We start from the raw sequence: 17,745 nt of genomic DNA, 5'->3' as shown, positions 1-17,745 counted from the left end.
ACCCCATTTCAGATCTGTGCCTTCAGCGGAGAGAAGAAATTTGAACTGTTACTGTCTGTGGTGTAGCTGTTTCAGTGCTAGGTAAAGCAACTTCCATCACAAGGAATATCAGACTTTCAGTTGTTTCCCTTTTCACTTTTCTTCTCCTCTCTTAGATTGGGGAGTTATAATATACATGCTTGTTTGCAGCATCTTGGATACCTTTAAGTTTAACATTAAGTGTCCTAGGAGAAAAAACAATTAAAACTCCTGTCATATTTTTGTATTAGCTGTGTTCATTTGTCTAAGAAACAACAAATATCCATAAAAATGCTAGAGAAAAAGTGGAGAGAATTATTTTAATGCCAGCATCAACCATGCAAAAGGAAGCAAATAAACTGTTAAACCTAAGACATCTTGTCACCAGTAAATGTAGGCATATAACACACTTGCAGAAATTTAAATTCACTCAAGACAAACAGTGATAATTATTTTGAGCACTCCCCAGTGACAGCTTGTTAACAAATATAATTTGTAATCGCTGTTGCATTTTGGTGCTATTAGAAAGGTTTTCTGTATGGCTAAATCATGCAGATCACCTGGGGAATCAAGGGCGGGATTAAATGTACTTGTTTTTTAAAAGCTTCAAGAAAAGAAAGAAAGGAATGATCAACATGTTTGTATTGATTTAACTCTGTTAAAGATATTTTCACATTGCAGAGTTCCTTTCAGTTTGGATCCTTCTTAAAGACTTGCATCTGATTTGGACCCTTGAAAATAAGTCTAACTGCATACTTGCTCTACTTGAGTGTTCCACTTTCATGCCCCATCCTTGCACTACTACAAGCATCTATGGCTGAGCCCTGAAGCAGCTTGGAGAAGCTGGTCTGGAAGGGTTTCCAGCCTGGTGGGTTTCCCAGCCTGGCTGGGTGTCCAGTTACCACGTGAGGACACCCTTCCCAATGAGACAGTGAGCACTTCTGTGTTGGAGGGAATAGACCTAACATAAATGCGTTTGGTCGCTTTCGGTAAGGTTTCTGTGAAGTATCCATTCCACAGACTTCTCCATCGCAGAGTCCACCAGCCGTCTCGTAGGGTTACCTTCATCCTGTGGACCCCAAGACATCTTTGTTTCTGGGAAACTCCTCACAATATTTGTCCTTAAAAGCTACCTGTGTGGCTGGGCTTGGCTGCTTCTTCAGGAAAGGGAACACACATAAAAGTCTTTAAAAAGTCTGATAGACCTTTCTTGTTACTCATCAGACAAGAAGGCCTTGCAGTAAATGATTAAGTTTTGCCGGTGGGTTAAAAACTTGCCACTTCATGTGGCACTTCTTTGTGGAAGAAGCGTCTTTGCTGCCGGTTGTTCTCTGTCTCCAGGTTTGTCTTATCTTTTTCTCTACATACTGATAAAAATAAAGATCTAGAAATAGCAATATAAAATTGCATTTTGGGGGGGGGGGGAAGGGAGGGGAATAACAGGGAAGGCAGCTGGATTGGCAAAGGCTGGTTTTAGCCAAAGCATCTAGATCGAGCTGTTGAGCAGAAGTTTTTTCAGCTGGCCTGCCACAGCACTGCATCTGTTGAAATTCCTGACCCATTAAACTGGGAGTCTGACCAAAACAGTGCACTGGATATATCACAGCTGAAGTTCATGAATTTGCTTTGCAGTCAGCATTGGTTACAGTTGGGTTGTTACACAAGTGCATCATTGCTGTGGCTTTACAACATATTTTAAAGCTTTGATATAGAAGCACTCTCTGTGATAGTCAAGTTCTGCAGATGATATGCGGATTTATACATTTAAGGGAAGTGGGATTTGATCCAAGCTGAGTGAATTTTTGGGAGGAATATAAAGCGGTAGAGGCAAGCTGTCTGCCTCATATTTAGATCCAGGGACAAAAATAGATGCTACATTGGACTTAAATTGAGCTGCTTTTTAAAAGTCATATTTAGTATGAGATATTTGTTGAAAATAAGATTGCCTTTGTACAGCTCTGCCTTTATACAGCCTGTTTCATCCACATGAAGAGAGCTGTGCACTTTTATCCCCAGTTTACAAATGAGGGACTCATAAAGACGCACAGAGCGAAAGGCAGTACTTTTAGTTTGCTTTACTAACCGAAGAGACCTTTGAACTAGGATGTCTGTTTTAATTATGGTCCCAGGCATAATCATTCTCAACAAGCTCTTTGTCTTGAAAAGTTACCTCCCTGAAATTCCCCAGTTAACTGCGTACTCCAGAGTTACCCTGATCTCACCCACATCTTACCGCGGCGCTGCAAGCAGGCAGAGAGGCAGCTGTGCCCGTTGAAGAGGTCCCAGTTGGGTAGGTGTGCTCAGAGCATGTCTCGGTACGCACCAGTATGACCAGTCCCAAACAAAGCATAACTCTTGCTGTTATGTTTCAGGTGGCAACCTTTTTGCCTAGTGTTCAGAGCATGCTGTAAGGAAGTTGGGAGATTTATCCTGTGCTCACCTCATCCTTAAAGAATTTAAATTTGCATCTACGTGAAAAATACTTCAACTTCAGCACTGTCAGATGAAAAGCACATCATCCTCAGAAGTAAAGATGTTGAAATCCCTGTTACATTCTCCTGCCCCTCATGAGAGGGATGCCTGTAGCATTGGACCCAGCATTAGTAATTACTGGTGCAGCAAGTGCTAGTTAAGGCACCTCAGGTTCTTCCTTAGTCGGCTTTATCCTGAGGTGCCTCGCTGTGTACTCGCGTGCTGCAGCCAGAGTGTAGATACCTGCTTGGGCTCTGAATTCAGGAGGCACATACATGAAATTTAGATTGTGTCTGTCTGTAGATGGAAGTTTGTGGCTGGATCTAACCCAAAGTGATTTGCTCGGATGCAGCAATGCCAGGTCAGGATCCAGGTCTTCTGACACACATGCCTGTCTGTCAAAAGCTCAGGAGGTCTTAGTTGTCTGGAAAAACAAATTCAAAACATGCATGAAGTAAATCAAAATGATATGCAGTTATTTATCAGCTTTGAAGCAGAACGTTCTTTTAAAACAAAAAGCAGTGATATAGTACATATTTTGATTTCTAAAGTGCAGTGTGGCCTATAAAGTAATGGGTCATTGTTAAAAGTTCGCTTTTACAAGACAAATGTATATTGGACTACAGTCTGTCTGGTTTTAGGTGAAATTTTTAAAAGCTACTTATAAGACAGCGTTTGTCGTTGTGACTTGGGCAGGAACATGGTTTGCGGGTATTTACAGAAGAGGTTGGCTACAATGTTTGAAGATTTTAAAAAAAAGAGGTTTCTGACCTCAGGGAGTAGAGTGGTTTTCCAGTGATATGTGCAGTGAATGGATAAATGTGTTTTAATATACTAGTCAGCAGATTTATTTCTGTAGTTGACAGTTTAGCTGACTCTTGCAGTTAATAGCCTCTCTCTAGTACAAAAAAAAAAAAAAAAAAAAAAAGAAAAAAATCCCGCTCTACAAAATACAAGTTACAACATGAAGGGCTCTGCCAAGAAGTCACCCTGACTTTAGCTGAGATAATTTTTCAGGCATGCAGATGCAGCTGTCAGCTCATCGCTTGTCCCTTCTCGCTGACAAGGAGACGACAGGGGATGGTGCACAGGCAGCCGAAGCGTGTGCTGGTCTTTCCCCTTTCTTCCTCTCCAGTGGGGCGTTTCTATTCCGGCAGCTTTGGGCAGCTCTGCTTCTCTGGGAAGCTGTCCCTGGTCCTCTTCAGGTTTTAGCAATTGGTCTCAAGTTCCAGGTGGTGTTTTTGGACGCGAGGCAAATTCAGATGTTTCTGGGACATTATCTTTCTGTCTTTCGTTGCTCGACGCTTCTGGTGGGCTGGCTAGTTATGCCAAGCAAGTTGGAGCTATTTAGATGTCTGAATAACGTTGATGCTAAGTTTCTAAGTGTGTACTTGTGAATATCGTGGTAGTTTAATTAGTTTACCAGTGTCTTTACTGGTTACTAATAAATATTTAGAACCACAGAAAAGGGCTTTATATATATGTATTAAACTCTTTAATACATGCTTATGAGTGTGTCTGAATGTGTACATGTGGATGTAGACAGCTACAGAGCTTAAGGCCTGATCCTGTGATGGTCACATGAGCAGTGTTTACTTATATGAGTAATCTCGTTAGGGGTAATTTAGTGAGTGATGGCTGCACGTTCAGGCCTGAGGCGTGGAGGGCAGACTGGGCCAGGGTGGTGGCAGAAAGCTGTAGCTCTGCCGCTGGGGCCGCACCTTGGGGACACATCCCAGGCCGTGGTGGGCTGCAGCACCTGGAGCCTTTCTCCCTGCAGCCAGGTCAATACGGGGTGCCCTGAACCCGGCAGGCAAAAGAACAGTTTTATGAAGGAACGTGGGAAAAATGATAGCCTTGCACTGTTCCTTTTACAATTACAAAAAAAAAAAAAATTATGGAAAACTTCTGAAAACAAATGTGAATCCATCTCCCTCTGACCAGTTCTGCTGCTGGCAGGGCAATGCGTTTTCCTTCATATAAACTTTCAAGATACTGCGACTAGTTTTAGTGGTAGGAGGCTCGGCAGGCACAAAATGTTACCAAAAATCTATTAAAGGAGAGGGAAGGAGCCAAAGCATCCAGTCCCCTCCCAGCAAACCCAGCCTTCCTTCTGTTGCGGGGCAGTGCGGTGTGTAGGTCTGACTAAGCAGACAAGGTAAATGTTAATCCTGGTTTTCCATGGTAAAAGCATGTCAAATGAATTACTGAGGTATCAGTGCTGTGCCTTCTGTTCACTCCGGTGATTTGTGGCTCAAATTATCATGTAAGAATATGGTTTCAAGTTGTTGGAAAAGCAGTAAATCGCTTCTGTGTGCGAGATTTGTTACTGCGTGTTACCAGCTCAGGGTCAAATGCAATTACGTGTGAGTTCCTTGTATACAATGGAGAGGAGATGTGGGCTGAGAGGCCTTGGAGGTATTTTCATACACTTGGCCTGACTGCGTGTCACAGGGGCCACAAGGTTTTACAGGGAGAGGTCAAGTTATTCACAGCAGTGCTGAAAATTCAGTGCCGAAAATTCAGTGCCTGTGGCTCAAAACTGGTGCAGAACCGCACTCGGCTCCGTTGAGCCCTTGCTGTCAGAGTGGTGCTGCTGGTACCCGCGCATCCCGCCTGCTTATTCAGCGGGAGGGAAGAGAGCAGAGCAGGGTGATGCGCTCACCTGCTGTCGGTGAGAAGTACGTCCCCAGCACGCTTCTGCCTGATGCCGGGATTTAGCAAACCCTGCCAAAGTGCAATCCTGAGCAGACGTACGAGTGGTTGGGTATATGGCAGCAACTCGAACATAGTGGTATCGGGCACTGATAGCTTTAATGCCTTTTCTTCTGTCGTGCATCTCCTGAACATCACATTTACCCTGTTCTAATAACTGTGGAAGTGAAGAAGGGGCCTTTAAAAGGGTTTTGACCACATTTCCCACACACTTTCTTCATGCTTAAGTAAAGCCACCCTGTGAACAGCAAAATTCAACTTCAGGCAAAATTTCCTTCACTAGGAAGGGTTTAACTTGTACCACGTAAGTGGGGATAAATTGTATTATAATATAATCTGACTACAGTAATTTTTAAGCAACATTTGTAATACAGAGGAGATTTTGAAATTTAATGTATCACTAGTATAGAGGGAGAAGGACAAGAGCTAATCTGTGGTTTTACCTAGCCAGAAAAGCACTTGCAGGGCAGCAGCAGATGATGAGCATCACCCCTGTGCACTCAGCCCCAGAAGCAGTCGGGGGATGAAGAGGAGGTAGTTCCAGCCTTTGTGCTGTGGCACCACCCAGTGCAGCCACCGATCGCCTTTGCCAAGGCAGTGGCTCTTTCCTGGTCCTTCTGGGCGAATGGCCTGTCTTGGTGTAAACAAAACCGGTTCATCTGGAGCACAAAAATATTATTACATGGTTCAGATCAGATACATGCAAGATTACAACTTTGAGCTTGCTGTGCATGTGCTGTAGAGTTGAAGTGGCAGGCGCATCCTCAGGAACGGGTGTTTGTGTCCTGCCTGATGCGGTCTCCTGGGGTTTGCCCTGGCAGTTCTTTGGCAGAAATCTGGAAAGACTGTGCATGATTTTGTATATTGGATAATGTGGGTAATGGCAGCCCTGTCACTGGGTCCAACCAAGAGTATGTATGTCCCTGGCTCAGCTACCACTAACTTACTGTCACATTCTTAAAACTGAAGATTTTTAGTAACTGGAACTGGCTGTATCCTTCTGTTACCTAGTCAGCTTCAGTGCAGACAGCTCTGAAATGACATGCATAACTCTAAGAACTTTTTCACTTAACTCTGTGTACAGTGTTCTTCTCTGTTTGGAGTTATGCAAATAGGACAAGGTATTGCTCCTCTGGGAAAAAGGGAACATGTCTGGAGTCTTTTCTAGAGTGAGTATTTCTAGCTGCTTCATCAGTATTTTTTACATAAATAAAAACCTTTTATCTGAAAAATACAAACCTGATTGCTTACAGAAGACCATGTGCACCTTTAATAATAGTGATGAGATGGGGAGGATGCCTTCAGCTGGAACAGTTTTTAAACAGAAGGTGCCACCCTTGATCTGGCAGCGACAGTAGCTTCAGTCAGATGCAGTGATCGACCTTGTGTTGCACTTCTGGGCTGTTGCAGTGTGAAGTAGAAGATATCTGCCTAAAACCTCTGCTGAGGTTTGTTGGCCTCGGGTGCCATCCACAGTGTGTGTTTCCTGCTGTGCTGTGAAATGTACAGTGACAGTACTAAATAGAAAAGCTGTTCTTGGGGACAAATCATCTTTTTGTTGGTGTGGTTCACCTGGCAGTTTGTAGCAATTCTCTTGACTTCTTCAGCAATGTCACTGCAATAGCTTCTGGTGTTACATGGATCTTGTCTTGTGGAAAAATGGATGTTTCAAGCTTGATAAACTGCCAGATTTTTATTGTCAGTCCACTGAACTTGCAGTGGACTTGAGACTTTCAGTGTTGACTTCCTTAAGTTTTTGGAGTTCTTCTGCACTTCATGAAGTGCACTATTCATCATCTTAATCTCCTGGGTAAGGAGAATAAATAAGGTCAAGCAATTAGTATCAGAGGTTACATCTATCATGCTCCATAAGGGGCCGTTGCCCTTGGGGCGAGCTGTGATGCCCAATGTTGGAGAGTCACAGAAATGGCCAGCCAGGACCCTGGGCCTTATCCCAAGAACAGGAGGAAAAATAACTGCATTCTTACCCACCTTTTAGGTTGTTTTCATGTTTGTTTGTGGTGATTAGCGACTGATCTGAAGGTAAAACTTGCAGTGCCCAAGTTGGCAGCTTAGCGTGTTAACCCACACTACAAGTTGATGCAAGTCCTTGGGCTTCAGCCTGCTCATCACTGTTGATTTGTAGGTCAGACCGACAGACAGCCCATCAGGGTGCTCACATTTGTGAGCATTATGGGCTGGATCTGCCTGGATGCAGTGCCAGATTTGGAAGGGCGGTGGAGGAATTTATTTTACTGTGGTTGCTGGCAGTCATTTTTCACCCTCCCCGCCTCCTGAAGTGCAGCAGCTGTTTGCCAGATGCGTGCAGTGTCGGCATGCTCACACGGGCAAAACAGGTAAATGGGGTTACTGACCCTCTGTTCCTGAGATGTAGCAATTGATCTGGATCTCCAAACCCACCATACCACCCCTGGTCCTTGAACTGAGAGAGAAGTGACAGGTTAATGCCAAATTGCCCTTTTTGACCCCATACAGAAACATGTGATAGGTCAGGACGTACATCTGGCTCTGATGGAAATGGCTAGCTATCAAATTATAAGCTTGCCTTCTTGACGTGCATGTGCAGGGGATCCCATACAGATTAAATCTTCCTAGAGCTGTGGTTGCTCTAGGCTGGTTAACCCGTCAGCGTGGAGTCCTCCAGACCTTACTTTCAGAAGCATCTGAGTACAACAAAGGAGATGTATGTGGGAATTGCAAATTGTTACTCCACTTCATCATTTGCCAGGCAAAAGCCTCTGTAAAATCTTGCCCTCAATATAAACATTGCATGTTTTCCATTTTAAGGGGTATTAAAGAGATCAAGATAGGGAGACAGGTGGTACAATCAGGAAAGTCTTTCTCCAGCAAGTGATGTTAAAAGCACTTTGTGTCGTGACAATGGCTGTATATTGTGCAGAAATTTCAGTTCCTTAGACAGAGATGTACTAAATACTTAATTTTATTTTTGCTTTCCTCATCTTTCAACAGATTCAGATATCTGTCTCTGGAAATGTAAAGCTAACAGTTTGACTGGGCTGATGAGTTTGGTTGCCGCATCTTGAACGTTTAATTTTTCCTTATGCTCTGGCGTCTGTTATTCTTTAGCACAATCACACTGAATATCAATTAGGAGGTGAGAAGATTGATTGTGGAAGACTTAGGTGTGGGGGGGAAGAGATGCTGACCATTTTGGCCATTTTGAGTGGGGGTGCATGTTTGCTCTGAATTCTCTCTGAACTTTGAAAAGTCTTCAGTGTTAAACTACCCATGCTCTGCAGCAACGTGAGATTTTGAGATCCCCGTGATTTGCATTCCTCTCTCCAAAATCACAATAAATGGTCTCTTCCGCAGGCAGGAAGACAAGACAAGTGGTCAGTGCCAAAGTTATTTAGCAGATGGTGCATGAGTAGTGAGCAACATAATCATTTCAAGTGTAAGGCGCATAATGGCTGTCTACCGGCCTGGCAAATGAGACCCCCGGTGTTACTCACATGCTTCCGTCTCCCATCCTACAAGATGCTGCCATCTGTCAAGACACCGAGCCAGGCCTTACTTAAATAAATAAGTAAATCCATTTCACCCTTCTTTCCAAAGCTCTTGCCATCTCTAGGTTGAATAAAAGCCATGTGTATATGCACTATATGTGGGCATATGTATATAATACACGTGAAGGAGGGGAAAAGATAGATAGAAATACAAGAAATGTGCCTTTGGGTTCTGTTACCTGGAACAGACAATGCTAATGCATGGTAAATAGTTTTGGGAAAATACTGTGTACTTTTCTAAGTGCACTGTACACTAAGTGCAAACAGTAATGGCTCTTGTCATGAATTAATCTCCTCTTTCCCTCTCTTTCGGCAGAGTGTGACAAGCTGCGGCGGGATGGGTACCGGAGCTCGCAGTATTACTCTCAGGGCCCCACCTTCTCCTCATCCTCCAGTGCAATCTGTGGAAGTTACCAGGATGATTATGAAGAAATTGAACAAAAGGTAATGGTGGGGGGCAAAGTGCTGGAAAGAATACATACCTGGTGCAGTTTAATTGCCTGCTATAACATTGTTCAAATAAGGTAGGATTTTTAGAACGTTGTAAAGATGCATATGCCTTTGAATTACAATGAGATTAGGTCATCTGACTTCCATAGTCTCTTAAAAATCCCAGTTCTACTTATGCATTTATATAAAGTTCCCACTGGTGCAATAAAGGTGTGAAAGCCAGGAGTTTGGTAAAGTTCTGGAGGGAAGACCCCAGCAAGGGTAGCTGTCTGGAATCTGCCAAGTGTTTACATTCAGGTAGCAGGAAGAACTATTAGCCAGCCAGCAGTGCACGCTTTGAATTGCTAATATGGGCAGTTACCCAGCTTTGTCCTCCTGCATCACAACTGTTTGCGTAAAGGCATCCAGAAGAATGAACGATTGCCCTCTAAGTTGGGTTTCCCAGCTTGCTTTCAGTTTGCTTCACGGTTTTCATCTTTGTATGCCCACATCTCAACTCCAGGTAGGCTTAGCTTAGAATCTAGAAATGAATTAAATAAAGAGAGAAAGAGAAGGGACAGTTGAGCAAAAATCCTAAGAAAGTTGTCAAGACACATTGTTATATATACATCAATTTATATTCACTTCAATTACAGAACTAGTAGGGTTGCATTAGCGTTCTATAGAAGAAAAGAAATTTTGCCTCTCTGTCATTACCTTACCCTGTTCTGCCTGCGGGCTCTGAAAGAGAAGCTAACTTTGGTGCTGCGGGAAAGGATGTTACTGCCGGGGTGGACAGCAAGATGCACTGAAGCCTGGCTGTCCAAACCTGAAATGCTGGAGCTCCTGGGATTTTCAAGATAGATAATTCTAGAATACTTTGCCACAAGCTGTTGCTCAGAGCGTGGGAGGATATCCTTAATTGTAATACAGTTTAATTTCTTTGAATCGTTACTAAACCATATGTGCCTCTGTAGCACGGACCAAATAACTCTGTCTGTACGAAGTGTGCAAATTCTGAGAAGTCACTTTAAAGGGTACAGTGTTTTCAGTTCTATCCTCCATGGTTTTCAGTCACTTAATAAAAGGTGTCATGGAATGTGTACAGTCTCTCATCCAGGTGGTGATAGCATTGTATCTGTGTATTGGCAGGGAACGTTGGAGCATCTTGTTGAGCTGTGTGTGGTATGTACTGGCAGTGAGCAGAAAATGTAAAGCACATTCATACTGTGGAATGCATTATAATGATAATTTGGAAAACCTTGCTGAAATCAGTGGAATTATGATTTCCACTGGGGAAAGTATTAACACATTGTTTATTGCTATTAATGTACTGCATATATATGCATACCTATATGTTATCAACTGGTCTTAGCCAATGCTGTGCAGCATATGTCCATCTGCACATGTCAAACTAATGTAACATTTAAAAAAATATAAATACACTTTTCTTTAACAATTAGAATGAGAGCATATAAGCATGGATGAGGCCTCTTAGAGACTAAGAGCTGTCATCCTTATCTTGGTTAAGGGTGTTTTTGAGTATTAACATAATGCTTTACTAACAGTTTCTGTGCATTCTGAAAAAAATCATGCAACTAATTATGCTTCAAGGGTAGGATAGCACTTCCATTTCAAATTGGACTAGTTTCCTTTAAATATTTTTAGCCGAAAGGATGATTCAGAGCTGTGGAGAAAGATAGTTGCCAAATTGACAGTCTGGGATGTTACTGATTATCTCAGTACCTTAAACTTAACCCTGCCGCTCTTATTTGCAGCTCAGAAAGACATTAATTCCTTGTAAACTGTAGCATGATTCTGCCTTCATATTGTACAACTCAGTGTTTTGTGGAGTCCTTTGACCAGTATCTTTGTTTAATTGGCTTTTTTTTGTAATGGCCTAAAATTCTACTCTCTTTTTAAATGAATGCTTACCACAACAGATCTCTGAACTTGAATTATAATCTCACTGGTAAAGTGCCAAGTAATTCTAATAAGTCTTATGCCTTGAGCAAGTCATATTTCAGCTGTCAGAAGAGTTCCTCAGTAACAGTGTGGAACTGGGGTCACCAAAATCCCGTGATTCAAAATGTGAACTCCTTACCACCTGATGAAAGCTTTGTAGCTTTGTTGTCTATTCAAAGCAAAAAAGCCAACATTTAAATTCTGTACATGCAGTACTTAATAGTTGAAATTTGAGAACAGGAGAATAATGATGGATGAATAGCTATTTACTGTTTGGAAGTTTGCTTCTAAGTTGACATAATTGCCAACTTGTGGAAAAACTGTTTTGCTGCATGGTGATTTCACAAAGAAAACCATCTTTCTCTACTCTTTTTAATCTGCTTTTTTAAAAAAATATAGCCAGATATTCTGCTTGTCTGTCTTTGCTGGAGACATAATATGAAACCATGGGTAGGTGATGCAAGAGGAGACCTCGTTCCACAAACAATCTCAGGTTTTGTAGAGGTGGGTGTCTGTCACCAGAGGGTAATATTCGTACTACAAAGCACATGGTTCAGTGGGAGTCTTAGAAAATGTCTAAGATAAGCAGAACATTTGCTATTCCAAAGGAAAACTGCTAGGGATAAGCAGTTAGCCCAACTCAAAGACAAGCAAATAAAATTAGAAAACACAGGAAGCTGAAGACTATGGGTGGTAGTTGATACAGAATGAAGTTCTTGCAACTAGCCTTTTACTCGTAATGTTGATTCGTAAAAGTTACATTAACAGAGTACAGGCCAAGCTCCACTGCAGTACTGATCCTAATTGTGTTTGTTGGAGATTAAATTGGTTTATCTGGATTTTACATCTCAGTACTGTGACCAGTCCTTCTTTCTCATCTCTCACATACTACTGTTGGTGACGCGACCTGGGAGCTGAGCTCTTCCTGTCCTTCAGTATTGCTCTGTTTTCCCAGTGTCGAAGATATATTGAGATGTTGCTTTCAAATTCTGGTTTCTCTTATATTCTGAAATATATACATTGTGTATATTAAATGTATTTGTCTTCTGTGTGTTTTTTTCTCATTCTTTTTTCTTTCCCTTTTTATCACTCATTCTCTTTGTTTCTTTTTGTCTCACTCAACAGTCTAGTCTGTTAGACTGCATCTCTCAGTCTTGCATTAGCACCTGCTGTAACTTGGTTCCCTGGAGTAACAAGGTACCTTGCCCACAAGTGGGACCATCCAGCTGCCATATCTGCAGCTTGATGTTACTTGTAGTGTTTAGCATATATGCAATCTTATTCTGCTCCTAGCCTGCTTCTGTTTTCTGGTTAAAAAAAAAATAATTTAAAAACCTCAACTGCTCAATGCCATGCCAGATTTGTTTCCTTTATTTTTCCTGATTACTCCTTTTTGTCTGCAGTCCAGTAGTCTCTATTTACTTGGTTCATTGAAATTTTTAATTCCTTTTTGTCTATTAACATTTGCCTCCTTTGAAACCGCTCCTCCAACGAACATTGTGTTTTAATTAATTGGCTGCATCATTGGTTTTTAGTTAGCCAAGGAAAACCTTTACTAATTTGGAGTAATGTATTTTTCTTAAATGATGAATGTGAGCTACAGAGACTATTTGCTCCAGGCATGCAGTATATCATGTCTTTATTCCACCTGTGAAAACGTTTGTGTGCCAAAAGCTCACGGTATGTTTCCTCAGGTCCCATCATTTGGCTTATGAACTTTGCCTTGATACAATCTGTTAAGCTTTGCGTGCAAAAACATTTATTTTGCTTATTCACTGGGAAAAAAAGAGTATATTTTTGCCACTGTACTCAGCCAAACTGTTAATTGTCTCTTCAATATCTACAAGAGACTGTTTAATATCTCAAGTGAAAACAAATGTATTAACTGTATTGGCTTGAGGGGGTCTAATCCAAAATTTTGCTTGGTGTTAAGAGGGGCTAAAGCAGTTAGGCACTCCAGTTTGGAGGTGGGAACACCAGAGAGCCCTGAGGCATGGGCTCGGGCAGAACTGGAGATACTTCTAGGTGGTGGTGCCCTCAGCTGGCCTCCAGGCCACTCTGTGGCAATTGCACGGGGGGGGGGGGGGGGGGGGGAGGGGGTCTTGCAATCAGCACATGTATTTTATCTGACTTCACTTTTTTTTAAAAAAAAATACTGCTCAATTTACTGAGTTGAAGCAGCAGTTCAAAGCATAAAATGGCAAAGCACATGGAAGTGAGTACAGAAACTCTGAACCGACAAAAGAGGGTAATTCTTCACTCACCACATACACTGTGCAATTGCTGCAGGAATTGTGGGTGCTGAAAGTTTACATGGGTTCAGAAAGCAACTGGGTAAATTCTTGAGGGGAGGAGGAGTCCATCCAGTGCTGAGAGAATATTCAGGGGAAGGTATCCACTGTATACACCCTCTGATTTAATTTCACCTGTATATCATTGATTGGCCGTTGTCATAAGGCAGACACTTAGGCAGGCTTTTAGAGCTCTGAACTGATGCAGTACAGCTCTTCTTATGTTTTTAGTCCCATTGCAACAGAGGAGGAAGAAAGGAATGTTTCTGCAGTGCTGGTTAAGGTGATAACTTGCTTCATGGTCAGTAATTTCTGCCAACAAAAAAAATAAGATCCCTTCCTTACTGAGACAGTGAAGGCTATAAAGTGAAGGATTTAGTAGAATAGCAGAGTTGGCTAGTGCAACTGAAGATCTGTGTTTAGAAGGGAATATTCTGTGAAAATTGGAGGGGATTAGACTGGGGACCTTGGTCTGAAGGACACCAAACAGAGCCAGACACGACTAATTCAACTTAAGTGTAAATTCATAATGTGGCAGGGTTCCATAACACGGTGTGAAACTCCATGGGTTGAAGCAGTCACATAAAGTGACATTCTCACTTCAGGCACATTCTAAAGTGACCAAGGAAGAGAAATTTAAATTTTTGGGGATTGAGGTTTTCTTCCCTGTTACTGTTTGTCTTGATCCCTTTGCATTGGGTAAAAGGGCATTTGAAGCCATCACACCTAGTAAAAGGCTGGAGAAGAAATAGGATGTTGGCAAATAGTAATAGCTGAATTGGTATGGTTCCTGTCTGCAATGCTGATTTTTTTGTTTTTCTCAGTGTTGTTTTTTTCTGAGAAATTATAATTTTAGAAGTGATTGCAGTAGACAGTGAGGTAAAAGACATGACTAGAAGTTTGAAGATCTTTGCTGAATGGTAAAATTTGTATGGATTGAATTTTCTTCCTTGGAGGTCCCATCTTTTTTCAAACAGTGTAGTATAAACCCCTGGAATATCAAAAGATTAAGAAAAACAGGGTATTTAGGCAGAGCGTGCTGCAAGATACACAACATATACTCACTTGTCATCTGGGACCTCTCAATAGCATGGATGCGCTGAGATAGTGAAACTCTTCTGTTGTATCTCAGCGGCTGAGTAGGCTGGGGGACAATATGTCAACAAGGCAATGGCAAGGCTCTGGCTTACTGAGCCATATAGCTTGTCTATAGGGTATGCATAGGCCATTTATGTCCTGGATCCTCATTTCAACTCCCATTTGAAAGTTCATGCTTTTTCCCCTCTAATGCATGTTTGTGGAAACACTGCAAGGTCCACAGCTGTTGCTTTTACATCCCATCACACCTTTCTCTCTTCCCTGATCCATTAAAAAGGACGAATCCCAACAAATTTGCCCGAGGAGATGAGTCTAACATCCCATTGCACAGAAATTTGGTCATTTAAGTCTAGCAATAAAGTTGTTATGAATCAGAGATGCTTTAAAATGGGACAGGTGCTTTCTGTTCTCTTATGAACGTAATGTTTATGATCAGCTTTGCTAAGCAGATACATAATCTCTAAGTACTGCCTAGTCCAGTTCTGTTTCTGATATAATAGACCTTGAGAAGACTTTCCTGTTACGCAGCAGCAATTCACTACATCTTCCGGCAAGCTTCTGTGTTACAAACTTGGGAATGTTTGCTGAAAATATGTAAATCCCCTATTTTCTTCCTGATTATAGAGGTAAATAATTTCAATATGAAGAAAGCTGAAAGATGAGCTGCTGTTTTCCTCAATATGCAATAAAACTGTGTACAGCTTTGTCATGCTCCTTAAAAGTCTCTTCGCATCAGAAAACCAAGTAAATATACCACTGTCATTGTGAGTACTTTGGAAGAAAGAATATAAGTAGAGACTGTCGTGGTTATCCAGGAACCACGGAGAGTGTACCTACAGATGAAACATGAACATTTCTTCCTACATTCAAACCCGCCCGCAACTCTTTTACAGAATTATTTTGTAGAAGTACACACCAGTGTCCTATGGTGGAAAATCTTTCTCGCTGACACAGTGCTTTGACCTCAACGGCACGATTGGGTTTTCAATTGCTTTTCATTTGTTATATGCTCACTGAGCTGATTCATTTCTGTCCATCTTCCTCCATCTGTCCCCAATTTTCTCAATTTTTAATTCTGCAAAATTTGTGATCGTTGCTCCACATTTTTCTGGACAACTAGGCTTCCCTTGTAGTAGGTGCTTCAGTTCTTCAATTTTTCTGTTTATGTACTGTAACGGAAAAATGGTTCTGCCTGGTTTGGGTAATTTCCCTGAAAAGGAGGGGTGGCTTTGTAACCAATCTAGCTGCCACTTGACATATTGGAGTAGCCCCTGGTGACGGCTGTACGACAGCTGAGACCCGGCACTGCGGTATGGGCTGAGTGTGACACATCCTGATGCTGACAGTAGCAACCAAGCAGAGTGTCCGAAGGTCGCTGAAGCTCATCTTCACCCCACACAAACTGCAAAACCAGGCAGGAGGTGTCTCCCTTGGTGCCCTGATTCAGGTGGAGAAAAGCTCTTTGTACAACAGGGAAAGCGATATTTCTTTGCCTGAACCCCTGGTTACTCCCTGTAAGTGCACGCACACGTGCCCGCTGTGACACTGGGCTAGCACCCCCCTGCCGCGTTCCTTACAAACCCTTTCTCTCTCGCAGCTGTTTTTAAACCTAATTGGGGGGAAGCATGGCCTGGAGGCAGCTTTCCCTTCTGCAATGGCATTTCTCTCCCAAATTGCTCAAGTTAATGAAGGTTTTTATGAATTTGAGTGATTTAAGGTGAGAAGGTCCTTGTGTTTGCGTATAAGTACATACATATATATATGTGCCCACACTATATATGTGTATGAAGTATAGGAACACACACTCACAAAAAAGATAAACATTCACATTGTATTTTTATAGGAGTGGGTTTAGAGCCTTTTAAAAACAATGTAGGCCTGAAAAAATTATGTCCTTGAAGAAGCTTGTATTGAAAGAATTGCTGGGGTTTTCAGAGGGCCGAGCCCTTTCCTACAGAGCAGCAGCTATCCCACCCACAGCCTCGCTAGTAAAGAAACGCAAGACTGACAAAAATGGATTATTTCCTTGAATAAAAGCTCCCACATTTCAGAAGCGTGGTTCCAAACTGCAGGATGACATTAGTAATAATTTCATTGCCTGAAATGCTTTTTTTATTACTACCTGAAGAAATTTTGCTTTTCTGTTCTTTAACTTTTTGCCTGGAAGTTCCTTTTTTTATTATTATTATTAAATAAAATGTTGGGCCCTGTCCTAAAAGCATGTAGACTCAAAGCAAAATAGCATATATAAATGGTTATTTATTTATAAACATTGGGAACTCCTCATGGTAACAGGAAGAAAATTAAAATCAGAAATGATAAACAGTGATTGTGGCACAGTGTCTGGGCATCATCTTCAAGAGAGAACAGATAGCTTAGACTGAAAACTTGTAATAATAATAATAATTTAAAAAATTCATCTGTTCTAAATAGCTGTGATGTTTCTTTCCATGCCGGTGCACAGCAGTGAGGGAGTCACTCCCGGGAGAGGCAGCGATCCAGTACTGACAACCCTATTTTCGGTAGTGCTCTGCTCTGCAAAGGGAGAGAGGAATAAAGAGAGAGGGGGAGAGGGCTGTAACTCTGGTCTGGCGGTAGAGAGGGATGTCCCAAGGCAAACACCGCTGAAGCGGAGGAGTCTGGAGGTTGCAGAGAGATCTCTGCCAAGTACTGCAGCCCCTACACAACTCCTCTCCATGGTTTTCTTCGCTTTGTTGTTTTGCCTGGGGGCAGGAGGAGGCAGAGGTTTGTTTTCCCTCCTGCTTCTGGGATTCCCTGGGGTGCCTTGCTGGCAGGAGCGGGGAGGAGGGAAGGCTCCCTCTCCCTGAGTTTGCTTGGAGCTTGTGACCACCTGCTAGAAGCCCCAGCAATGTCTTCTGCATGCCCTGAACCTGCCTGTCCTCGGGGTTTGCCCTGGTCTAGTACTGTCGTATCAGTAAAAAGCTACATTATGGCTTTCTCTGCCATTGCTGACATGCAAACAAGGACTCTGTAATGAAAACAGATTTGCTCCCTGAAATCAAATGGCTTTTTCGGCTTATAACTTTGTCTGGTAGAAGGATTTGCACAAGCTGTTGCAACCTCTGCAACCTCTTTTTCTGGAGCAGAAAGTTTTTTGTTTAATTGGTTGGTTGGGTTTTTTTAAGTGAAACATCCATCATGGAGGTGTAATCTCTACTCTGGTAAGGAATGACATTTAAAATGACCAT

General features: G+C 42.2%; 1 protein-coding gene across 11 annotated transcripts in view; it reads left to right on the top strand.

Moving 5' to 3' along the window:
• Nucleotides 1-17,745, top strand: part of NHSL1 (NHS like 1) — a 184,324-nt gene that overhangs the window by 140,489 nt on the left and 26,090 nt on the right. For all 11 annotated transcript variants that reach the window (XM_075748212.1, XM_075748221.1, XM_075748214.1 and 8 more), the window contains one exon: nt 9,070-9,197. In XM_075748212.1, coding sequence (XP_075604327.1) covers nt 9,070-9,197 — 128 coding nt within the window. The remainder of the gene's footprint in view (nt 1-9,069; nt 9,198-17,745) is intronic.

The sequence above is a fragment of the Balearica regulorum genome, chromosome 3 (assembly GCF_011004875.1).
Source record: "Balearica regulorum gibbericeps isolate bBalReg1 chromosome 3, bBalReg1.pri, whole genome shotgun sequence".
Classification (NCBI taxonomy): Eukaryota; Metazoa; Chordata; class Aves; order Gruiformes; family Gruidae; genus Balearica; species Balearica regulorum.
This window is presented reverse-complemented; position numbering and strand designations above follow the sequence as displayed.